The sequence below is a fragment of the Electrona antarctica genome (assembly GCF_951216825.1).
Source record: "Electrona antarctica genome assembly, chromosome: 11".
In the NCBI taxonomy this organism is placed as follows: domain Eukaryota; kingdom Metazoa; phylum Chordata; class Actinopteri; order Myctophiformes; family Myctophidae; genus Electrona; species Electrona antarctica.
Genome location: NC_136792.1, coordinates 17748689 through 17774797, shown reverse-complemented (window position 1 = coordinate 17774797; position 26109 = coordinate 17748689). Strand labels below are relative to the sequence as shown.

The window sequence follows — 26109 nt, the reverse complement described above, 5'->3', positions numbered from 1 at the left end:
CAACCGGGATTTCAGTTAATGGTCCATAGCTTGTGTGTAGGACGTTTCACGCAAATTGCTCAAAAATCCAGGCAGAAAAAAATGTATAAGCCTTTGTCAAACTGCTCAAAATGGCGGAAAATCAGAGGGCGGAGCTTACTTGTCAAAGTGACAGATGTGTTCCCCATGAGTCAAGGAACATGTGGAAACAAGTGCCATGAATTTTGGCCAAACAAAGCATGAGTTATGACTGTTCAAAGGTTTAATTTTCAAAAAATTGCTATAGCGCCCCCCTTTGGCCAATTGGAGTAAGACTGCTTTCAGTGCTATTTGGCATGACCCTCTACTATACTGTGAAGTGACATAAGCATATGACGCTGCATGTATGTATTAGGGACAGAAGAATAATTTTCACAAACCAGCAATTTTCATTGGCTCATAAAAACGTATTTTTTTCACTTTCACTTTTCACAAAAAAAATGTACTACGATTTTTTTTTGTCCGTATAGGTCCAAAGTTCACGTGTAGACGTTTTTGTGCATTTTGATCAAAGATCCTGGTAGGAGGAGATTTTTAACTGTTTTTCATATAATTCAAAATTGCGTGTGATCTAAAGGTCAGAGGTCAAAGGTCAGAACACAAAAGTTGTTCGGCATGAGGAGACGCATATGTGTATCAAAGTGTCATTGCCAACGGTTTTGACCCTATTCATGAGCTATGCACGTTCAAAGTTTGCATTTTCAAATGAGTGCTACCCTTTAGCCAATGGGCATGAGCTTCGCAAAGTCACTTCGTGACTTCTTGGTCCCTTAATAATACAACTTTATTTGTATAGCACTTTTTTAAACAAAGTTACAAAGTACTTGAACAATCAAAACAGCAACAACCAACAACAAAAATACACGATAATGCAATAATGAAGTAACAATAGAAAATACAAAATAACAGACAAGATATAAATCAAGGAGATAAAAATGACATTCTATAAAAGTGGGTCTTTAGGAGGGATTTAAAACTTGTTAAAGACTGAGTTAACCTCTGTTCCTCTGGAAGGCTGTTCCAGAGCATCGGGGCCTTTACAACAAAGGCCCGATCTCCTTTGGTGACCAGTTTAGCCTTATGGGTCACCTTAAGTAGACCCCGACCAGAAGACCTTAGGGTACGTGGTGGCACATAATATTCAACCATATTGCAAAGGTAGCTAGGTACTAGGTAGTAGTTGATAAGACTACTTATCTAGCGATGACTGACTGGTGTAACATTCTAGTAAGACAAGTGAACAATGTGTATTCCTTAAATTTCAATGAATAAAGGGATTCTGACTTTGATTTAAGCATTTAGCACTGACAACAGATTTCTGATTTCAGAATAGCCCAGCTGTACATTACAGCCTTGAGCCTACCTGCCAGCAGATTTATCAGTTTTCTTCCTGATCGTATGTGTGCAGCCGTGCACACATGCATGAATTTCATAGGTATGCTAAATGCATACTAATTAGGTGTATGAATGAAATGAGATCCATCTTCCCCCATGATCCCAATTATACTCAAGTGCAAAATAACCTTTTCTGCCTCTTGGTTGTCTTTTATGCAGTGTTTCTGCATCTGCTTCAGGTAGCTACAGAACCATGCTGTTGTAATTCACATGTATTGAAGTGGATAGCATTGCCGTACATCTGTGCTTTTGCTTTTGAACTGGAGTTTCTATGATTGTGTGTTACACTGGTTTTAGCATGGTGCTGTGCTTTCAACCAAACCTCCTCATTCATCCTGCTAAAAGCTAAATAATATAGGTTTTGCATGCATGCACAATATGTGCAAAGGAAACAGTGACAATCCCTGTTGATGATCCCCACGTGTTCATGCATAAAGCTTCTTCCACCACCACTTAATGCAACCAAAAAGGAAAACACAGATGTAAATAATCTGAGACCAGGCGTTGGCTACTGCAGATTCACTGCAATGCACATGTTTATTGTGCATGCATGCATGCACACACACATGCATACATACAAACAGAAAGGCATGGGTATCATCATAATCTATGCACTATTGCACTATAAGCATAAATTCAAACAGTACTGGATTTGAATGACACGGATTTGACCTACTTAACTCCAAGATTCATCCCGAAAAGTAGGCTGTAGTAATCCACACCAGAACATAATCACAACCAAAATGCATTTCTTCACCTCCATGTATTTGTGACTGGTTTAATAGAGCCCTTTCTCCCCCTTCAGGCTGGTCTGTAGAATCACTACATGAAACCGGCTATCCTCATACTGTATATGGGCATATCACAGTCAGACACATATAATCAATTCTAAATGATAGAACTCTGACATTCCAGGAATATTATAGACCATCTCAGTTGATTCATGTATATCTGGTGTAGAGTCTTGTCAAAGTTTTTTATTGATTTTACAATAAAACATACAAAATACACATGACTTACACAAAAGAGACAAGAAAAACAAACAAAAAACAAAACACAACTAGCAGTCAAAAATGAAAAACTTGTGGATTCTTTTTTAAATTAATACATATTTATATATTTGCATTTAAAAAAAACATAAAGTAGTTTTAAACGTAGATCATTTATTATATTATATTGTGTCAGGATATCCAACTGATTGTGATTCATCGTGCTTCAGATCCAGCTACCTCTGCAGGAAAGCCGGGTTCAGAAAGCAATGTGTATTTGGTCAATACCATCCTTCATTCTGATCACATTTTGTAAACTTTAATCACCACTAAATCAAGGCACAAATAAATATAGCTTTTATGTAGGTTTGTTTGTTTGATTGAAACCTTGCGTATAATTTGCACACAAACAAAATTCCTACAAATACATATGTAATATAATACAAGTGATTTAAAATTTAAAATTAGAGTTAAAAGTGTAAAAGTAGAATTAATCACAAACTACTTAACACATTACCGGTATATAGAGGGTATGCGTGTGACATCATCATCAAACCAGGAAGTTATGCAGGAACGCCTACTGAGTGGCAAAAAACTACTTTCTGGCCTTGACAGCCCATACATCCACACAGAAAAGTCTTATCTGATTGCATTAAACAACATTAAACAATGTTAAACTCACTTTGCCTGTTGCTTTGCCACTCGATTTGCCACTCGATGTGCCATTCACTTTAAGCATGAGCATACTCTCTATTACGTTCACTGGTCCCCAGTGAAATACAAAATTCACTTAAAAATTCTGCTCACCACCTACAAGGCCCTCAGATTTTGTCAATGCGTTTACTAAACAAACTTTGAACTAAAGACAAACATTAAACCTGTGTATAGGAGGGGCTAGCGCGCCTCAAAAATCATCACACAAACTGTTAAGTGCATAAGTCAAACCTTGATTAGATTACAGGTATTGTACAGTGCTTTTGGGAACAAAGGCCACTCGCCATGATCACTTGAAGTTGATATGTAAAAGAAGATCACAGTTTTCTATCCTACAGTGACGGTTTTAGTACAATTCAAACACACTAAGAGACTGTACTGTTTTCAGTTTCTTCTGGGTTAGTGGTAAGCTGAAATCATAATACACCTAATGCGAAGTACAGTATGTACACATTACTCAATACTCACTCATATGTAAAGACATAGGCAATATGGTCCTTTAGGCTCCAAATGACAACTTCTAAGCACACAGAGACTGACCCTGGGAATGAGATAATGGAGTCGCACAATAACATATAATCCTGATAGGACTGTAAAGACCTACAGTAAATTAATCTCTAATAAAAAAGAGATTAATTTAAAACATCTATTGTTCAGTACTTCATAATGTCATTTCTAAATGCATACAATTTGAATATAATAACAATAAACATAATTGTCTGGACATTGGTTAGAATGTGTAGTAACCTGCATAGCAATGTCATTTTGGAAGACAGCTTGGCCTGCTCTGTGTTTCCTTTTCCATTGCCTACCCTTACACTGCCTGCCACACTGAACCCTAGAGGAAACTACAAACAAGAACCTTGCATTAACTTACAATTTCATTACATACATAAACATATATGGTTCATTTTATTTCAAGAGTCTATAATTTGTTGTAGAGATGCTGTCCATAACAGATGGATTTATGCACTTTTGCATGTAATAACTCACCTACTGTATATGCAACATTTGACAGTTGACAGTTGACACCTATGACATCACATCACGAGTAGCACCAAATCAGCTGTCCTGTTGTGAGACCACTGTACATAAATACCCAAATATGATGAGAAAGCCTGATTGTTCAAAATTGGGAAAAGTTGAAATTCATGGTGTAGGTCAGGACCTTTAAAGCTTAAATCCAGTGAGTGCCCTTTAATATACAGAATGATATAACGACTTACCTGATTCCATAGATATATTGTCTCCATGGAATAAAGAAATGTGGCCTGTAAAAAGTGTAAATTAAATGCACTTGCTTAACCGGGTTTATTCAAGGTCAAGGTCAACCTTATTGTATAATTGTATTGCAGGGAGAAAATTGATGATAATGGCAAATGCGCAAAGAATTGTGTAAATATTGCTGCCCAGGTCTACTTTCTGTTCATTATGATCTATTGTTTGCAGATCTATTGTTTGCAGAGCTCTATGTTTGGCATAAAGATCTTGACATACAGTACATCTGAGACAGATAGAATAGAATTGCAGCGGCCAATGAGGCATCTATTTTTTTTTAAATATGTATGCCCAGAACGGCTGGCCAACGTTGAATCCGTTAAGCCTATACTAGTCAAGGCTGGAACTGCAGTCGGGCCTGTGCATATAGCACGAGGAAACCCAGCACCGCTGGGGTTTAACATTTAGGGCTCGCCTCGGTAGCACTTCCGCATTTGCCAGCCAAATTTTGTTTGGCAAATGCGGAAGTAGAGCATTCTTCAGGTTGCTTCAAAACGCCACTGAGCAACTTCCATTGAAATGAATACCAGGGGGCGGGGCTGTCGCTCCAATCCAATCCACTTTATATATAAAGCACATTTGTATACAACAAAGTTGAAACAAAGTGCTGTACACAAAGAAATACTAAAATATCAAAGACAAAACAACAATATATAAACAGGGCAACATATGGACATAATGCAGTGGAAGCAGCAACTCTTAATCAGTATGTGTCAAGGAGTCAAGGAGTACAAGTGAGTTTTCAGACGTGATTTAAACACAGGCAAGGTTTGAGAAGCTCTAACATGAGGTGGAAGTTCATTCCACAATGTGGGTGCTACAACGGAAAATCTCCCCGGGATTTCAGCTTTGATTTAGGGATCTTGAGAAGTGACTGGTCAGTCGACCTCAGGGCCCTTGTCGATACTTTGGGAGCTACAAGTTCCAATATATAGACTGGTGCCAACCCATTTACAGACTTAAAAACAAACATTAAAATCTTAAACTGGATCCTGTAACGCACAGGGAGCCAGTGTAGGGAGGCAAGGATCGGGGAGATGTGGTCATACTTCCGTGCCCCTGTTAAGAGGCGAGCGGCTGCATTTTGGACTAACTGTAGTCGTGACGGACAGGCTTGAGTAACACCGGTCCGCTCCGGTCTGCACTCTATCCTATGGGGAGGCTGCGTGGAGGTGGGACTTGTAGTCCTGGAAGGAAGTCAGACCACACTTTCATGACAAATGATTCATGAATATGGCGCCATGACTGAAATATCTAAAAACACATATTGCACACATAAAAACCCCAGGAAAGTGTCTCTTGTGTCCTACTCCTAAACATCATTAATAGGTTGTAAAAGGGGTGAAGTGGCCCTTCTGTTCACAAAATGGAACTTGTGTTTCCATTTGGTAGCCTACACACAGCCATATTTATTTTCAAATGAAACACACATACAGTACCATTCACTAATCACTACACACAACTGAAAATGTGCATTCAAAACACAATCATAGAAATGGAACACACCTGCATATGAATGATAATGACTCTGGAGAATGAGCCATGCATGTCTCCTTTTGTAAAATGACTCAGTGTAGTCCTACTTTTTTCATAGTCAAACACACACAAATATGCAGCCAAAAAAGTTTTATTTATTTTATTTTATTTTATTTGCATTACTGTAATGGGCCTGCTCAACCCATTGTGCGTATAGTGTTTGAACAATAAGGTGATGAATAATTATTGACATCAGAGCGTAAAGAAGGAAAGTCAGAATCTAATGCAGATAAGGGAGTGTGAAGTAGTACCAAAGTGAAGGTTGTGCACTCTTTTTGGGTTAACAATGGTGAAAAACTGTAATAGGTGTGAGTGTGTGGGTGGCCTCCAGCAAGTAGTCCTAATGGCACTCACCTGACACTAATGTAAAGGCAACTTGAGCACTCATTTGGACGTGCGTGCTTTTAAACAGTCTGTGCCGCTGCCAATCATGCACTCTCCTGACTTCAGTGGTTCTAGCTGAGAACAACTGTATCGTATCTATGCTCATCTAATCAAGTTAGACTACTATGTTGATGATGATTCCAGCAGCCAAAATGAAGAGCATCCCAGCCAGGGCCAGACCCCTACGCAACACCAGAGCTCTGTAGTCCACCACTGTTATGACAGCTGATCTGTTCCCAACATCAGCCAGTTCCTGTGTATCTGTGTGTCCCTCGCAGGGCCCCGTATCTTCCAAATTACTCCCTGGGGAGACATGTCAGTTAGATATAAGTCATACTTGTTCAGTAGATCCTTTTCAAATAATTGAAAAGGACTCAAATGTTCTACTGTTTCAGAACATGAGCAAAGACTCTTTAGCCCAGAGGTTCCCAACCACTGGTACTAGTACCACTGGTGGTACTTGAGCTCCCTCTGGTGGTACAGAGTGTCGCCCAAAAAAGGAGAAAAAAAGACAAAAGTGGAATGAAATATTTATATTACTATAGTTCTTCTAGGCTATCCAGCCGTGCTGAAATGGGCATGACAGCACACCGTTAATAGAAGATTTGAGAACGGATGAATCACATTAACAATACCACCAGTTTTGCTGATTAGTGATTAGACAGAGTTTTGTCAGAGCAGCAGCATCATTGGCTTAGGAATGGAACAAAAAGGGCAGGTATACGCTCCTGTATTTTAACATCAGTTATTATGGTGGTACATGGAAAGCCAAATATTTTAATAGGTGGTGTACTTTAGTATAAAAAGGTTGGGAACCAATGCTTTAGCCCACAGATCTCTCACACAGACATGATGACATGTGGAGTAAGGCAAATATTCAATCTTGAGAATGTCTCTTACCCATGTCTGTAGAGCTCCTATGCACTCCGGCTCTCATTAGTGCCTGGGAGGAAATGTCTTATTACATACAGAAAGGTTAGATCAAGACATTTTGAATCAGACAATTATAAATTTGCCTACTCACCTCTGTCGTGGCTTTCTTCCAGTTCATTTTGGTCAGATAAATCATTAGGCCGGTGGACTGAAGGAAAACGCCGGTAAACATACCTGTCCAAAGACCTGGAGAGGCATAAAGGCCATTTAATGTCTTTCTACAAGAGCAGTGACCTAATAATGATAAATACAACAAAAGGTATACCAATGTACGCATGATTAAACTGCCAAAATAGCCTCTATACTGATTTAAATTTCATCATGAACAGGTCTAAAATACGGATGCATATTGCTGCCATGCAAGGGAAATAAAGAATCTTGTTATAATCACGTAATAACAAACATGTCGTAATGACGTAAAAATTTCTTATAATGTGAAAAATATCTTGTTATAACAATTGAAACTACTTGACAGTACAGCAAAACAGCAATAATAAGAAACTACAGGAAAAGAATAAAGTACAAATACAGCAAAACAGTAATAACAAGAAAATACAGGAAGGTACTGTATATGCTTCTGTGACTGAATTACCTTGTTTGTTATTGAACGTTTAAGAAAAAGTCCCTTTACCAGTCATTGTAAGAGATTTAAAAAATAACAAAATGCTAAACCGTTTGTAATTTTATAAATTAGTAGAAGTAGAATACACTTTGTTTACATTCATTTAAATCATTTGTGTGCTAAAAGTATGTCTATAAGACCTGTTTCACCGTGCGTGCAATGTAAGTCAGTGAGGGGAAAATATTGGATCAATGATTTATCTACCAGTCAACTATTGAAAATATCTCGCCAATATTTGTTGGTTGGTGCACTGGTATGATCGATATGCCTGCAATTTGTCTAGTGAAAAAGGTTCTGTGGTGCAAAAACTAAGTGTGTTAAATCTCGTATTTGTTTCTGTAATATTAATTAATCAAAAATAATCAGTTAAAGTCCCAGGCCCTAAACTTCTTCTTACCTTTTATTCCTAATTTGGCAACAAACATTAGATGTATGCCAATAGGAAGGGCCACACCATAATAACCAACCACGTTAAAGATGGCTCCAATTGTCTGCTTCCCAGCTCCTGTGATAACACCTGATATGGCACACTAGACAAGAAAACAGAACAAAGACATGGCTGGACTGCCTGCCTGGACTTCCAGTCAAAAGGGTGTCTTGTATTCTTACTGACAGTATAAGCCATTAGAAATGTTTACATGATTACACGTAGTTCACAGGCACTGTATATGCTGTATCATGTTGTCAAGGTGAAATACAGTGGCAAGAGATACTTACTGAAAATGCATCTAGAAGGAGAAATGGTGCGTAGAAAGCCATAACTTCAGAAACTCGCTCTCTAATTTGTCTGTTGGAAAGGAAAAAGGAAATTCCATTTTAAACCTGACAGACTGTTAGATCAAAATAACATACCGGTACATGCTGCTGTATATAGGCAGTATTATTATTATTATTGTCTCCACCAGGCCGAAGGCATGGGGAGAGAGTATGTTTTGCACTCCGTCCGTGTGTGTGTGTGTCCGTCCTTCCTTCCGTCCGTCTGTGTACAGCTAATCTCCGGCACCGTTAACCCGGTCGATGCCAAACTTTGCACACACACTCCCTGGATGCCAACGATGAACCTCTGCCCCACATTTTCCAGAACGGCCTGTTATAGCGCCACCATGAGGCAGCTTTTCACATTTTTTACCTACAACTGCACCGATCTGCGTGAAACGTTGCATGCACACTCCCTAGAGGCCAAGAACAAACCTTTGACCTGCATTTTCCGCATCTGCCTTTTATAGCGCCACCAGGAGGCCGACTTTTGTAAAACACATTTTTTGATATTACTCCTCCAGATTCTGTCCAAAAATCTCACAAATCGTTACACAGTATCTCTATGGTCATGTGCTCAAGTCGGATCTGTCCGATATTTCATATTCCATCCTAATTGGCTATAATTGGCTTTCACAGTTTGCAAGATTGCCCCGTTTTGAACAAAAGCCTCAAATCATGAACGCAGCATGCAATTTACGTGAGATCTTTCACACATTTTCTTACTAGGCTGAGGAATATATCCCACCCTTTTCACATTGGCCTGTTATAGCGCCACCAACAGGTTGATTTTTGCAAAACACATTTTTGGAACAAAATGCCTCAAATCATCCAATTGCCATCAAAGGCGTATGAAGAAATGGCACCCTTTTCACATTGGCCTATTATAGCGCCACCAGGAGGCCACAACCTGACCTGCCCTGGTGGAGTGAAAAAGTGCCCCGAGGGGCACTTTTTCTAGTTATTATTATTATTATTATTATTATTATTATTATTATTATTATTAATATATTGTACACACAAAGGAAATCACTGATTCAGCCGATGTTAACAGAGCTACACCTCGATCAGCATCAGTACCCAATATTGGCTGAATTCTTAGACCCCCTCACTCTCTCTCTCCTCCTCTCCCAATTCCTCTGTCCCTCTGTCTCTCTCTTGCTGATAAAGATCTGGTCTGATGTCACACACATCGTCCCTCGCTCTCTACCTTCCTTTGTCCAGACAGACTCTGTCAACTTGAACTTTATAAAAGAAAATAAGATGAACACAATACAGTACTCTCTCTCTCGCTCTCTCTCTCTCTCTCTCTCTCTATATATATATATATATATATATATATAGCCCATACACATACATACATATAATATAATTATACAGACACATCACTCTTTTATACATGCACGCTGTCACGCACGCACACACGTGAGGAAGGCACTTAGTTATTATTAAGGTGCAAAGTACAAGGGGATGGGATGTTGTGTTACATCTTCATCAAAGGTTGGGCACTGTTTTTCTCGCAAATCTAAGCTAGCAAATATAAGACTTCCGGGGGACGATCTCTTCAAAATAAGAGTACCCTCTAGAGTATTGAAAAAAATAATTGCACATTAAAACTATAAATTAAGCATTTAAACGATGCTATAGGACACACATTATGTTTCTGTGTAAAAATAAGTAATAAGTAATGTTTCCAGACTACAGTGGACTAAAGTGGACGCTGGACAAAAATCCCTGCTATGTTTCGACTAGTGTGACATACGCACGCGTCCGGGGAGACCTCCTCTACAACACCACACTGTCCGCTAAGCAGCAGAGGTGTAAAACAAAAATTGGCACCAGGTCAGATGTAAAAAAACTTTAAAAAACTTCCCATTTCCAGACTACAGTGGACTAAAGTGGACGCTGGACAAAAATCCCTGCTATGTTTCGACTAGTGTGACATATGCACGCGTCCGGGGAGACCTCCTCTACAACACCACACTGTCCGCTAAGCAGCAGAGGTGTAAAACAAAAATTGGCACCAGGTCAGATGTAAAAAAACTTAAAACAACTTCCCATTTCCAGACTACAGTGGACTAAAGTGGACACTGGACAAAAATCCCTGCTATGTTTCGACTAGTGTGACATATGCACGCGTCCGGGGAGACCTCCTCTACAACACCACACTGTCCGCTAAGCAGCAGAGGTGTAAAACAAAAATTGGCACCAGGTCACAGGTCAAAAAATGTAAAAAAAAAACACCCATTTCCAGACTACAGTGGACTAAAGTGGACGCTGGACAAAAATCCCTGCTATGTTTCGACTAGTGTGACATACGCACGCGTCCGGGGAGACCTCCTCTACAACACCACACTGTCCGCTAAGCAGCAGAGGTGTAAAACAAAAATTGGCACCTCATTACCTGGGCACCGCCCAGCCAGTGGTGGACAGCCAGAAGAAAGATGGGTTGGGTTGGGGATGAAATCAACTCATATCTTATCTTTATATATTTTGTCTTATAATGCCTTGGTTGGTTGGTAGATCTATGTTGTATAATGTTTGGTTTGTAGATGTTCTTAGATCATGTTGATGTTCTTAGGTCAAAAAAGTGTGGGTACCTCTGCACTACACTATAGCCTACACACACATACACATACACACACCAGGTTAAAATCTCTGTTTTATGACAAAAGCTATATTTCTAATTAAATAATAAGTATGTAATGACATAAAATAGAAGAAGCCTTGCAATGGACACACATGCTACTGGGTTTGGGATGTCGTCAGATTGACCTCAATGACCTCTGTGTGAGAACTGTATCCTGAGCGGCGTTCAACCTGACCCGGAAACTGTAGCATGTGTAGAAAATCTATTGAAAATAGCCGATCTACAAGCTCTCAATGCGTCACTATTTTCAAATGGCCGAAATGTATAGGGTTGAAGTGGTTAATGTATGTTTTCTAATCAAAATTAAAATCTCCAAAGTAACTAGTAGTAACAAGTTTTAAAATGATTGTAGTGAAGTAAAGTACACATTTTGGCTCCAAGATGTAGGGGAGTAGACGTAAAAGTACTAGAAATTGGAAATACTCAAGTAAAGTACAAATACCTCAAAATTGTACTTAAGTAAAAGTACTTGGTTACTTTCCACCTGGTGTGTGTGTGTGGGCAGTAATGGCTGTACTCAAGCAGAGATGGGCAGTATTTGAAATACATGTATTTGAAATACGTATTTGAAATACTTTTTTGTATTTTGTAATTTGTATTTTGCTGGGATGGAAGAAATGAGATGTATTTTGTATCTAGATACTTTCAGATCTAGTATTTTCTGTATTTCAAATACATAAAATACTTTTTAATGTCATTTTACACAGCCTCAGGTTTAAACTGTAGGGGCAAAACACATAACCTGACTCCGCCAGATGGGGCAGCAGAGAGTACACTGGGTTCCCCCCTCCTGCTCCCATCTGGGAACTCTCAGGCAGACTTGATGCCCGGCCACAAAACGGCCTGGCCAATCAGCAGCAGCTAGAGGCGGGATAGCCGCTGCTGATTGGCCAGGCCGTTTGAGGCCTGGCAAGGAACGGTGAGCACAGGGCGGGCGGAGCCGTGGGGGCTTTTTACGTTATTTGCGCTGCTCAATGGTGAAATCTTCCGCCAACAGCGTACCTTAGTGATCAGAATCAAGGACAGGCCTATTGTAGTAGACATTTCCACCACGCGACCTGTGACCTGGTGCCAATTTTTGTTTTACACCTCTGCTGCTTAGCGGGCAGTGTGGTGTTGTAGAGGAGGTCTCCCCGGACGCATGCGTATGTCACACTAGTCGAAACATAGCAGGGATTTTTGTCCAGTGTCCACTTTAGTCCACTGTAGTCTGGAAATGGGACGTTTTTTTAAGTTTTTTTACATCTGACCTGGTGCCAATTTTTGTTTTACACCTCTGCTGCTTAGCGGACAGTGTGGTGTTGTAGAGGAGGTCTCCCCGGACGCGTGCATATGTCACACTAGTCGAAACATAGCAGGGATTTTTGTCCAGTGTCCACTTTAGTCCACTGTAGTCTGGAAATGGGACATTTTTTATGTTTTTTTACCTGTGACCTGGTGCCAATTTTTATTTTACACCTCTGCTGCTTAGCGGACAGTGTGGTGTTGTAGAGGAGGTCTCCCCGGACACGTGCATATGTCACACTAGTCCAAACATAGCAGGGATTGTTGTCCAGCGTCCACTTTAGTCCACTGTAGTCTGGAAATGGGAAGTTTTTTTACGATTTTTTACATCTGACCTGGTGCCAATTTTTGTTTTACACCTCTGCTGCTTAGCGGACAGTGTGGTGTTGTAAAGGAGGTCTCCCCGGACGCGTGCATATGTCACACTAGTCGAAACATAGCAGGGATTTTGTCCAGCATCCACTTTATTAAGTCCATGCACTCCAGTGAATGGACTTGGGCACTCCAGTGCATGGACTTGGGCATTTATCCATTTAGATAACTTTTTTACGTTATTTAATTACTTATTTTAACACAGAAACATAATGTGTGTCTTCACAATAACTGTAATGTAATAACAATACTAATAATGTAATGTAATAATTATTTAATTAACCACGCTTTTATTCTGAAAGCAACCGGATGTCTTAAATTTGCTAGCTCTCAAACAGGAAGTTCTAGATTTGCCAAAAGAACGGAGCCCAAAGGTTGCTCCTAGCTCTGGTCCATAGCCTAATGCACTTTGCTGCCGTTGCATTTAGGTTATGGGACTGTTCTCTTCCTGCCGTCGCATGAAATGCAGAACAGCCTCTCCTCTGCAGCGAAAATATTAAGAACGTTTTTTTTACCTACTCACCAATATAAATGCGGCTTGTGTAATTAGAAAGCCTACTTTCCTTAGTGGACACACTCTGAGCCCCCCACCACACGTATAAAATGTAGCCTTTTTGGCCAGAAAGGGATTGTTTTTCCACCGGAAAAAAAATACTTTTAATAATTCCACTGCGCCCTCTTGTTCTTGTTTTTTTATACTGCAATCATGTATTCTGGATATTCTATATTTCTTGTACAATGTTTCATTGTGTTTTACATATAAGGTCTTGTATAAGCCCCTCGGGCTTTTTTTCCTCAGCCTAGCACTTTACCCTTCTTATAATTGTATGTTCACTGTATTGTTGTCTCCACCAGGCCGAAGGCATGGGGAGAGAGTATGTTTTGCACTCCGTCCGTGTGTCCGTCCGTCCTTCCGTCCGTCCTTCCGTCCGTCCGTTACCAGCTAATCTCCGGCACCGTTAACCCGGTCGATGCCAAACTTTGCACACACACTCCCTGGATGCCAACGATGAACCTCTGCCCCACATTTTCCAGAACGGCCTGTTATAGCGCCACCATGAGGCAGCTTTTCACATTTTTTACCTAAAACTGCACCGATCTGCGAGAAACGTTGCATGCACACTCCCTAGAGGCCAAGGACAAACCTTTGACCTGCATTTTCCGCATCTGCCTTTTATAGCGCCACCAGGAGGCCGACTTTTGTAAAACAATTTTTTTGATATTACTCCTCCAGATTCTGTCCAAAAATCTCACAAATCGTTACACAGTATCTCTATGGTCATGTGCTCAAGTCGGATCTGTCCGATATTTCATATTCCATCCTAATTGGCTATAATTAGCTTTCACAGTTTGCAAGATTGCCCCGTTTTGAACAAAAGCCTCAAATCATGAACGCAGCATGCAATTTACGTGAAATCTTTCACACATTTTCTTACTAGGCTGAGGAATATATCCCACCCTTTTCACATTGGCTTGTTATAGCGCCACCAACAGGTTGATTTTTGCAAAACACATTTTTGGAACAAAATGCCTCAAAAACATGTTTATATTAATCCTAAACATTTTGCCAAACATCTCACACAGTCCTATCCTCCTGGTGGAGACCTGTGCCCAGAAGGGCACTTTTTCTAGTTTTTATACTGTGCTGAATAAATAAATACAAAAAAAACGAAAACAAACAACCTCTACCGATATTGCCAAGAGAAAACCTCATAGACAAGATCTTTCCCAATGAAAATAAATCCCTTTCTGGCCAAAAAGTACATTTTATATGTGTGGTGGGGGTCTCAGAGTTCTGGCTGTATTGTATTGTTCTGGCTTCAGAACATCCCACTCCACTGACACATGCCTTCTCTATTTGAGCGACCACATCAAACAAGAGGTGGACGCTGGCAAATACTGCGGCATGGTCATGCTGGACCTCCAAAAGGCTTTTGACACCGTGAACCACTCCATACTGGTTAACAAGCTAAAAGCAATTGGTTTCGATAGCACATCAGTGAGCTGGATGCAATCCTACCTGGAGGGGAGAGAACAGATGGTGGAAGTGAACGGAACACTGTCCCCCCCCCTCCCAGTGAGCTGTGGCGTTCCACAAGGAAGCATACTAGGGCCTCTACTGTTCCTAATATATGTAAACGACATGACTTCAGCCTGTGACTGCAACTTGTTCCTGTTCGCAGATGACTCAGCACTGCTGGTCTCGGACAGGGACAAACTGCAGGTTGAAAATGCCCTCAGCTCTGAACTCGGTAGAATCTGCACCTGGCTCGCTGATAACAAACTATCTTTACACCTGGGAAAAACTGAATCCATTCTCTTTGGCTCTATTAGTAATCTCAGCAAGGCAAATGGCTTCTTGGTTAGAGTGGGTGACAATGTTATCACACGTAAAGATGAAATTACCTACCTAGGTTCCATCCTGGAGGCTAATCTTTCCGGTGATAAAATGGCCACCAACGTAATCAAAAAAGTCAACCATAGAACAAGATTCCTCTACAGGATCTCCTCACTGGTCAACAAAAACACCTTGAAGACCTTAACAGGAGCCCTTGTACAGGGTTTCTTTGACTATGCATGCACCTCCTGGTACCACAGCACCTCTAAGGCCCTTAAAACCAGGCTCCAGACTTCCCAAAACAAACTGGTCAGGCTCCTACTTGATCTAGCCCCCCGAACCCACCTCACCCCTGCCCACTTCGACAGGCTGGAATGGCTTAGGGTCGACGACAGAGTACAGCATCTTGCAATGGGTCTGGTCCACAAGATTCGATACACCACCAAGATACCCATGTACCTGTCTAGATACTTCCTTAATGTTAACGAAGTCCACACCCACAACACCAGAGGGACTAAATTCTTTTCGCTCCTATGCCACCAAAATGTGGAACGCCCTACCAACTGTCATTAAGACATGCGAATCCCTTGACTCCTTCAAAACCGCTCTCAAAGGGCACCTACGGATGGCTGCAATTCGAAACTGGCCCCCGTAAAATCTGAATCCCCCCCCCCCCCGCCCCCCCCCCCTTTCTTTCTCCCCTCACTGTATATATTTCTTTTCCCTTTTTACCTCCTTTATGATGAATTCCTGTTCTGTCTATAGAAGTGTCTATTTGTACGTCTCTAAATGTTTTGATGATTTGAACATGGTGGACCCTATTGGAAACAAGTGTAATGCTTAATTGGGTCGTCCACTCACAGTTAACAGCCTTTGTATTGAGTTTGTGCTTGAAATGTACTGTAATTCTGCAAACTGTTAATAAATTCTTCAATCAATTCAATCAATCAATCAATTGGTGGTGAGTAGGTAAAACATTCTTAATATTTTCGCTACAGAGGCTGGTCTGCATTTCATGCGACGGCAGGAAGAGAACAGTCCCATAGCCTAAATGCAACGGCAGCAAAGTGCATTAGGCTATGGACCAGAGCTACTGTAGGTTGCTCCAGTGCCTTCCTTTCTACTTCTGTTGCCATTGTCCTGCTCCTGTGATGCAGTGGACATGCCAAACTTTACCTATAGTTGATGCATTTGAGTGTTGAGTGATTTGTCACTTGATGTCAACAGTGTAATACTAAAAACAAAAATCATCACACAAACTGTTAAAAGTCAAACCTTGGTTACAGGTATTGTACAGTGCTTATGAGAACAAAGGCCACTCGCCACTTGATTGAAGTTAATATGTAAAGGAAGACAGTTCACAATCGTACTGTCAGTCACTGTTAATGTAATTCAAACACACTAAGACTGTTTTCAGTAGGTTTATTCTGGGTCAAGGGTAAGCAGAAATCATAATGGGCACACAACATTATTCAATACTCACTCATCATATGTAAAGACATAGGCGACATGGTCCTTCAGACTCCCAAAGAATACTGATAAGCACACAGAGATTGACCCTGGGCATGAGATAATGGAGTCGCACAATTACATATAATCCTGATAGGACTGTAAAGATCAATTGTTATAATCAAGTAATTAATATCATCAAATCATTGTTAAATTAATCTCTAATAAAAAAAAGAGCTTCATTACAAAAAGAGATGTTGTTCACAACAAAATTTGAATATGATAACTAAACATCAATTTCTGGACATTGGTTAGAATGTGTAATAACCTGCACAGAGTAATGTCATTTTGGAAGACAGCTTGGCCTGCTCTGTATTTCCTGCCCCCAGGGCATTGCCTACCCTTACACTGCCTGCCACACTGAACCCTAGAGGAAACTACAAACAAGAACCTTGCATTAACAATTTCATTACATACATAAACATATGGTTCATTTTATTTCATGAGTCTAGAATTTGTTGTAGATGCTGTCCATAACAGATGGATTTATGTACTTGTTCATGTAATAACTCACCATATATGCAGCATTTGCCAGTTGGAACACAACTGACTGAGCTCCGAGTTCCACCTCGCTAATTAGGCCTGACAAGAGAAGGAATATAAGACCACTTATTTGCACCAATACATTTTTAGAAACATAATAAGATGTCCTGCTTCCATACCTGCCAGAAGGCCTCCAATCTCATAAGTCCACCATTCCACACACAGCATGAGCATGCTGGGAATGGCCAGGCGGATGTATGCTCCCCAGTCCTGCAGGCACTCTTTAGACCAGCCTAGATAATCAATTAGTCAATTAGTTTATTTATTAACCACTTGAGGTTATTGAGGCATCCCTATTCTGGAGGAACAATCGCCAATCTCCAAGATCACAACGCATCACGATTCACAACCCAACACGTTGTGAGCTTGTAGATCGGCTATTTTGGCCAAAGAGTTTTGGTGTATGTGTACATCGAACAAAGAGCACACCAAGTGTGCATGCACAGTTTCACACCGATAGCACAGATTAGCTGCACACACACACGGAAAGACAGACAGACGAACAGATGGACAGGAGTGAAAACTGTAGTCTACACAGCCTGGCGGAGACAATAATAAAATGTAGCTCAGCTATATGTATTATACAAGCCACTGTACTAGTCTATTGTCTACCCTAAGCCATTCCAAACTATCAAAGTGAACAGGGGTAAGGTGAGTTCTAGGATTAATGCCAAGCAGTAGTCTGACCAGTTTGTTTTGGGATGTCTGGAGCATTGTTTTTAGGGCCTTTGTGGTGGCCTTTGTGGTGCTATGGTACCATGAGGTGGTACCATGAGTGAGGTGTCTTCTTATAATAGTACAATAGAATTGACAATACATCTAATATTAAAGATGTAACCCTGTTATTAATGTAGTAGGCCTACTAAAATCATGCCACTCTGCAAATGTGGTACTTACCATCCCAGGTGGTCTTATGAAGTCCCTTCCATATAATATATGCATATAGTAATAGTGCCAAGGAGAACTGGGAGATAGTGTTGGCAACAGCCGACCCTCTGTTAATGATATTTCATAACATTAAATAAGCCACATGTAGGGCATCACCAATAAATATGAGGAAAGATACGAGAGTGGTGATCATGTACAAAGTGATACTCACACTACTCCCAGATTGAGTTCATATAGAAAGATGTAATTGATGAGAGCATTCATAAGATTAACTACAACTCCTGTGATAACCTCTGGCCATATGATGCCCTGAAAAAAGGGATATACAACTCAGTTGAACCAATATCCCAATACCCTGGACAGAGCAAAACGTACACAGCAAAATCCAAAGTATTCCTTTAAATCAGGGTCTACAAATTAGCCTGAATGTTTTATTGTTCAGACAAGAGTTGTTGGATTGAATTGAACAGTTCTAGGCTGTTCAGTGTTCATCTGTATCACATCACATGGTATACACTAGGATCTTCTTTCTGGTATCTGGATGTGCAGAGATTTTGTCAACCTTCATCATGAATTACATTATGTAAAGCTTAAAACCAGTGAGTGCATTTTAATATACATTATATACATTATACATTATTTCATATTATTATATATTTTAATATAACTACTTACCTGATTCTGTAGATATTTTGTCTCCAATTCATAAAGAAATGTGGCCTGTAAAAAGTCTCAATAATAAATGCACTTGTTTAACTGGGTGTGTGCTCAAGGTCAACTTTATTGTACCCAAAGGTACATTTGTATTGCAGGGAGGAAATACAGTAGGGTTGGGCAATATGTTGATATTACATATCATATAATGATATGAGACTAGACTTTCTGAACATACCTGGATGTTTTGGCTATTCTATTGTTTGCCTTTACCTACTTAGTTATTATTTAGACATTATGGATGATTATTTATCAAAACATCACACCCGTGTGAAGTGAGGAGCGATCTTATCATCATACATCATCATACATCATCTCATTCCGTCCAATCACAATTTGCGTCTTCACCTTCGTCATCAATGTTTGTGTTACACAATGTTTGTGTTTACACAAAAACTCTAAATTCATTGTCATTTATTGTCAATGGCATTTTAATGTTTGTGTAGGACAAGGTTTGTGCACACTGTACACACCAAAAGCTGGACATAGGAGGGAATAGCACGCCTCAAAAATATCATTGTGTAAATATTGTTGCTCAAGTCTACTGCGATACTTTCTGTTCATTATGATCTATTGTTTGCAGACTAGCACACATGCAAGGATACTCACAGGTAGTGCTGGCATAAAGATCTTCACATACATCTGAGCCACCCTAAGAAAGACATAGCCTGTCAGGAGTCATGACCTTCAAGACCAATCTAGTATAATATAAGGCACATCATACATAAAAACATAATGTTATATTAAAAACATAAGTAAACTTCAGCTGGAGTATATCAATATCTCTACAAGGCTGACCTTGCCACTTCTGGAGTCTGTTTGACAGCCAAGAGAATAGACTCTGTGTTTATTAGGACAGCCCAGCAAGGAAAACATGCCAGCATCAGAATCAGGATAGCCTTCTGCAGAATGACACCAACTCTCAGGAGATTACCACTCCCATAGGTCTACAGGCACAGAAAAATAGATGTACATAACAAAACAACTCATAGAAACTTTTCAGAAACGTATTGATTAAAGATGGAGTGCCACAATTTTTGTATTTTTCCAGTTTTTCATGTGTCTATGAGGTGACAGTACTTCATTAGACACCCTGGAGTCGTTTTTATGTGCAATGGTGTATTAACTTTGTATTTAGGGTTTCTTCCTGGAGGCTGAACCCTTGACAGTCAAACGGGCCAATGAAATAAACAGTAATATAGTGACATCACACTATCAGCCCCTCCTCTAACCCCTCCCCCTTTATCATACAACTACATGGGTGCGGCTTCAGTTCAGGTGGATTACCACCCATCACCACTCACCAGGCAAACCAGGCATACTTATTGAACTGGTGGGCATGTACACATAAAAGCATGATTTTAACAAATACTGTACACTTTTTGGAAAAAGTTCTTCCACCTTATATTTTAATAATACCTGATGATCATGTTTTAGGGTGGAACAAAATCATGGCACTCCATCTTTAAGGTTCGTAGAGAATACAATAAACAAACCATTAGGTTAGTTTGGCCAATTCTCAAATCTAGCACTCTTGCTCATACTGACATACATACAGGTACACTCATCATTACAACTGTGTGTATGTGTGTGTGTGTGTGTGTGTGTGTGTGTGTGTGTGTGTGTGTGCGTGCGTGCGTGCGTGCGTGCGTGCGTGCGTGCGTGCGTGCGTGCGTGTGTGTGTGTATAGAGAAGTGAGTGTTCTTACCTGAGATATTAATGTATCACATGCTAATGTTAAACCAACTCCAATCGATACACCTGTAACATTAATAACCTGGTGAAAGGAAGCAATGGTTATTTCAATTGTTAATTTTATACACAATAGCCACCTGGCCATTGAACAGATTTATAGTCTCAATTGTGTAGGATATCTAGTTTTTATGTGCTGTGCACACAATCCATGAAGCTGTCCAAAACACATTTTTGAAAGTGTTTTTAAGAGCTGCATGCATGTGACAAATAATGGTTGAATTAAATTGAATTGAATAGCTCTTGAAATAATAATAATAATCTTAAAAAGGTTAACAGTACTACTTACAGCTATAGCCAGACTCACTCCTGCCAGCTCTGTCTTCCCCAAATGGCCACAGAACACAGTACTGATGAAACTCACAGAAAACATCATAAGCTGGGCCATAAACTTAATGAGAAAAGACAATTAGCTTGATCTGCTTCTTCAGAGCCCATATCTTGCACTTTCAATATAGACAGGCTATATGCCTATAGTAAAATCGGTTAATTTCATGCATGCAGATCACAGGTCAGTCAGTGTATATTATTGTAATTAAAGGAAGGGCATGATTTTCTTTTGTAAAAAAATCACACCGTGTGAAGTGAGGGGCGCTCTTATCATTATACATCATCATACATCATGCATTGCTTTGCACCCTGCTTGTTGGCACATTGCTGTTTGCACAGTACTGATATAAGGACATTTTAATAGTTATTGATTGTTTTGTTTATTTTGTTTGGTTAAGATTTTAGTTAGTTTTATTTAGGATTTTAGGCTTAGGGTGTTTTTAATATTAACTCTGTATTTTCTATTGGCCATTTTAGAGTGCCCACTGTATTAGGACAATAAAATTACTTTTGTAACCCCCCCTTTAAATACGTTTGGTTTCAGTCATTCCTGGGTTTTCTCTTTTAATCTGTTATAAATCCCGAACCTGAGTGTCCTTTTTGAGTGGTGTAAACCACTCCTACAACTGGCTTTATTAGTGCAAAAAAATGAGCATGGTTGCTATGTTCACCCTGTTCACCCGGGTGTGATTTCATTACGTCAGACATGATTTTTGAGTGGTGTAAACCACTCCTACAACTGGCTTTGTTAGTCTGTGCAGAAAAAATGAGCATGGTTGCTATGTTCACCCTGTTCACCCGGGTGTGATTTCATTACGTCAGACATGATTTCATTACGTCAGACAGGCTATATAAGACCTTACACCACTCAGTTCACACGGGTGTGATTTTTTATATTTCATGAGTGTAATTGAGGACTTGCACCGATCAAAGCAAGTGGCATAGTTGGCTACAAGGCATTTTACTGGGTCTCACAGTATATAATTGCACACGCACTTTAATTAGTGCACCTTATATTTTACCGTGTTTCGTATGAAGTTTTCTTGAGACAGTTTATGTGACTCGATTGGCCACCGGTCACAAATTGGTCATGAAATTCAGTCATGAACAACTGAATTTATGTGATTGGTTAGCCGATTTGCTCGTCTACATATGATGGAAATTTTCCCTTATTGTCAATGGCATTTGATGTTTGTGTTGCCACAAATTTACGTCATATTTGACAGACATATGATCTAATTTCTCCTTTCATTGTCAATGGCAAATAAGAGACGTGTGGGGACACACATTTTTTAGTGATGACACAAAAAAATGATCAGAGCACTATAAGAATGAAGCTGATAAATGGGTATAGGCTACTATCTCCTAATTGGCTGAAATATGTCACCTACCAGAAAAAAAAAGTGTATTAAAGAGCTGGAGAGACAAGGAGACTGAACTAACACCCTATGCTGTGACTGAACTTCGGGGTCTTAGTTCAGCAACACTATAGCAGATTGAGTAATCATTGCTATACATATAGTCTATAGATCGAGCCTCCTAACAAAAAACGTTTTGTTTTAACCCAAAAATATCAGTTCTCCCTTTAATGAAAAAAATGGCTACCAGTAGGCCTATTGAGGATAATAACAATACTAAATATAGCTGCAAGCAGCGATAAAGCGGGACCAAGATAGAAGAAGAACAATGCGCAACGAGAACAACACGCACAAATGAGACTGACGAGCCGAGTTGTCGGTACCGGGATTTGAACTCACAACCTTGTGGACCGAAGGCGGGAGCTCTACTGACTGAGCTACACAGAGACAATCAGTGAATACATTGTAAACTGTAAAACCATTTACTGATTTGGTAACAAGAAGGTGTGTCCTCATTTTAGGCATGTCTTGTGTGTGTGTGTGTGTGTGTGAGTGCGTGCGTGCGTGCGTGCGTGCGTGCGTGCGTGGCTGCATGCGTGTGTGTGTTAGGCAGACATTCGTTCATAACCATGGATTTGGATTGAAGATCATCTCTTTAGTTTTTGTGGTGTTTAACATAAGGTGGCAATTATCACACCAGTCTTTAAAGTTATTGATCTCACTGATATAGCCCACAACAATATGTACAAATAAGACTGACAAGCTGAGTTGTCAGTAGCTGGATTTGAACACACAACCTTGCGGTCCAAGGGCAGGAGCTCGACTGACTGAGCTACACGGAGACGATCAGATACTCCATTGTTAACAGGAAAAGCATTCAGTGTTAGTTCAGCATAAGTACTCAGACTTTTAGAAATTAGCAGATCTACATGCTCATAACATGTCCCGGTACGGTACGGTACGGTACAGTACGGTACAGTATGGTACAGTACAGTACAGTACAGTACAGTACAGTATGGTGCAGTACAGTACAGTACAGTACGGTGCAGTACAGTACAGTACAGTACAGTACAGTACAGTACAGTACAGTACAGTACAGTACAGTACAGTACCATATGGTACAATACGGTACAGCACAGTATGGTACAGTACAGTACGGTATTACACATTGCACTTATTACACTATTACACTACTATTACACTATTACACTAAATACACTTATTACACTATTAAAAAATTTGACTCAATACACTATTTCAATATTACACTATTACACTTATTACACTATGAGACTTATTACACTATTTCAGTTACTAGTATCTCTATTATTGTGATGCCATGTCCTAGTGCCTGATGGGTCAAATGTAATCTACTTCAATATTTATATAGTTGAGTCATCACAAATCTTGCAGCACACAATGGATACACTGAGTTGTCTTTACCGGGATTTGAACACACAACCTGGTGGTCCAACGGCGAGAGCTCTACCAACTGAGCTATGCAGACACAGTCAGTTGACTCATTCTAAACAGTAACATCATTCAGTATAAACTTTAGTGTGTGTGTGTGTGTGTGTGTGTGCGTGCGTGCGTGCGCGCGCAATTTTCATTGGCTCATAAAAACTTCATTTTTTCACTTAGAAAAAATGTGCTACGATTATTTGTCCGTATATGTCCAAAGTTCACGTGTAGAAGTTTTCGTGCATTTTGAGCAAAGATTCTGGGAGACGTTACATTTTAACTGTTTTTCATATAATTCAAAATGGCGGGTGATCTAAAGGTCAGAGGTCAAAAGTCAGAACACGAAAGTTGTTCGGCATGAGGAGACACATATGTGTATCAAAGTGTCATTGCCAACGGTCAAACGGTTCATGAGATATGCACGTTCAAAGTTTGCAAGTTTGCAAGTTTTGCATCAATTGAGTGTTATAGCGCCACCATTTGGCCAATCATGATGGGATTCGCATAGTAAAGTGACATAAGCATGTGTGTGTATTAGAGGCAGAAGAATAATTTTCACAAAACAGCAATTTTCATTGGCTCATAAAAACTTCATTTTTTCACTTAACAAAAATGTGCTACGATTATTTGTCCGTATAGGTCCAAAGTTCACGTGTAGAAGTTTTCGTGCATTTTGAGCAAAGATTCTGGGAGGAGTTACATTTGAACTGTTTTTCAAATAATTCAAAATGGCGGGTGATCTAAAGGTCAGAGGTCAAAAGTCAGAACTCGGAAGTTGTTCGGCATGAGGAGACACATATGTGTATCAAAGTGTCATTGCCAACGGTCAAACGGTTCATGAGATATGCACGTTCAAAGTTTGCAAGTTTTGCAAGTTTTGCATCAATTGAGTGCTATAGCGCCACCATTTGGCCAATCATGATGGGCTTCACATAGTCACCGTTTGGCATGGTCCTCTATCATGTTGACAAGTTTTGCGCAAACCGACTGCACGGTTCAGTCAGAACAGCTATTTTTGGCAGAAGGAGAATAAAATAAAGTACTGATCATATAATTCAAAATGGCAGGTGATCTAAAGGTCAGAGGTCAAAAGTCAGAACACGAAAGTTGTTCAGCACGAGGAGACGCATATGGGTATCAAAGTGTCATTGCCAACGGTCAAACGGTTCATGAGCTATGCACGTTCAAAGTTAGCATTTTCAATTGAGCGCTATAGCGCCACCATTTGGCCAATCGTCTTGGGCGTCGCATATTCACCGTTTGGCATGGCCCTCTACCAGATTACCGCGTTTCGCGAAAACCGACTGCACCATTCAGTCAGAACAGCTATTTTTGGCGGAAGAAGGAGAAGGAGAAGAAGGAGAAGAAGAAGAAAAATAAACACAAAAACAAAGAGTGACCAAAGTCACTGCGTGACTTCTTGGTCCCTAATAATACTAATAATAATAATCATAATAATCATAATAATCATAAGTCGTTTTCGGTCTATTCTACTTACCGCTGGACAGGCCAATTTTGCAAGTTGAATTAATTCTGTCTTGGCACCAACAGGAATCTTTTGACGAATTCGTCTCAAACAACCTCCACAAATACTTGATTTGACAGATGAACGGTCATTCCCATTTACTGTAGGATTCTCCATAATTTCTATAGCCTACTGCTACCTAGCTGGCGAAGCTGGCAATGATGACCGTACAATGTTTAACTTAAGTGTTAAATATTGACCTGGGAGCCTGTAGTGTCCAGCCACTGGTATTGCATAGGGTACCAGGATGTTAGAGACAGGTGGGTCATATATATGTGATTAAGTGGTGGTGATTACATGCAACGTGGCTGCCTTGTAGTCTTTACTCGTTCACTCCAATGAATACAATCCAGTCACGTTGCATGTAATCACCACCACTTAATCACATATATATGACCCACCTGTCTCTAACATCCTGGTACCCTATGCAATACCAGTGGCTGGACACTACATCCCTCCCCTTCTTGGATGATAACCATCACCATAGAGAAATGTACAATATTCAAACTCAAAACATGTTTTACTCAAATAATCTTCACACATCCAAGCGACTTCAGTTGCAGTTCCAACCAGGGCTCTTCTTCGTCCACAAAGAAACAGACAGCAGCCTGCTAACCTGAAAGACTATGTGATTTAGTCAGGCATTGCCATTAGGGAGCAGAATAATCTCCAGGCATTGTCTTTGTCTGAATGGCAGGGTAGTCTACCCCTAACCATTTTACTGTGTTATGTTTAAACAGTTATATATTTTGTGTGTGGA

At 40.1% G+C, this 26109-nt stretch overlaps 1 protein-coding gene across 3 annotated transcripts; it reads right to left on the bottom strand.

The window, feature by feature from the left end:
• Positions 1-6109: 6109 nt before the first annotated feature.
• LOC306932817 (multidrug and toxin extrusion protein 1-like) lies at positions 6110-25570 on the bottom strand. 3 transcript variants are annotated; one of them, XM_079514754.1, is made up of 17 exons: positions 25323-25570; positions 20965-21066; positions 20632-20700; positions 19722-19825; positions 19533-19575; positions 18885-18929; positions 18421-18518; positions 18219-18316; positions 17441-17554; positions 17293-17360; positions 17047-17155; positions 16753-16828; positions 8587-8656; positions 8267-8399; positions 7339-7433; positions 7215-7257; positions 6110-6617 (listed from the first exon to the last, which is right to left on the bottom strand). In XM_079514754.1, the coding sequence occupies exons 1-17, from the start codon at positions 25464-25466 to the stop codon at positions 6430-6432; spliced, it is 1599 nt and encodes a 532-aa protein (XP_079370880.1). In that variant the 5' UTR covers positions 25467-25570; the 3' UTR covers positions 6110-6429. The 3 variants fall into 3 exon arrangements, with proteins under 3 accessions (XP_079370880.1, XP_079370879.1, XP_079370881.1); XM_079514753.1 differs by having other exon boundaries at positions 6216-6617; positions 19722-19870; positions 25323-25565; XM_079514755.1 differs by lacking the exon at positions 7215-7257 and having other exon boundaries at positions 6411-6617; positions 19722-19870; positions 25323-25564.
• Between the last annotated feature and the right edge of the window lie 539 nt (positions 25571-26109).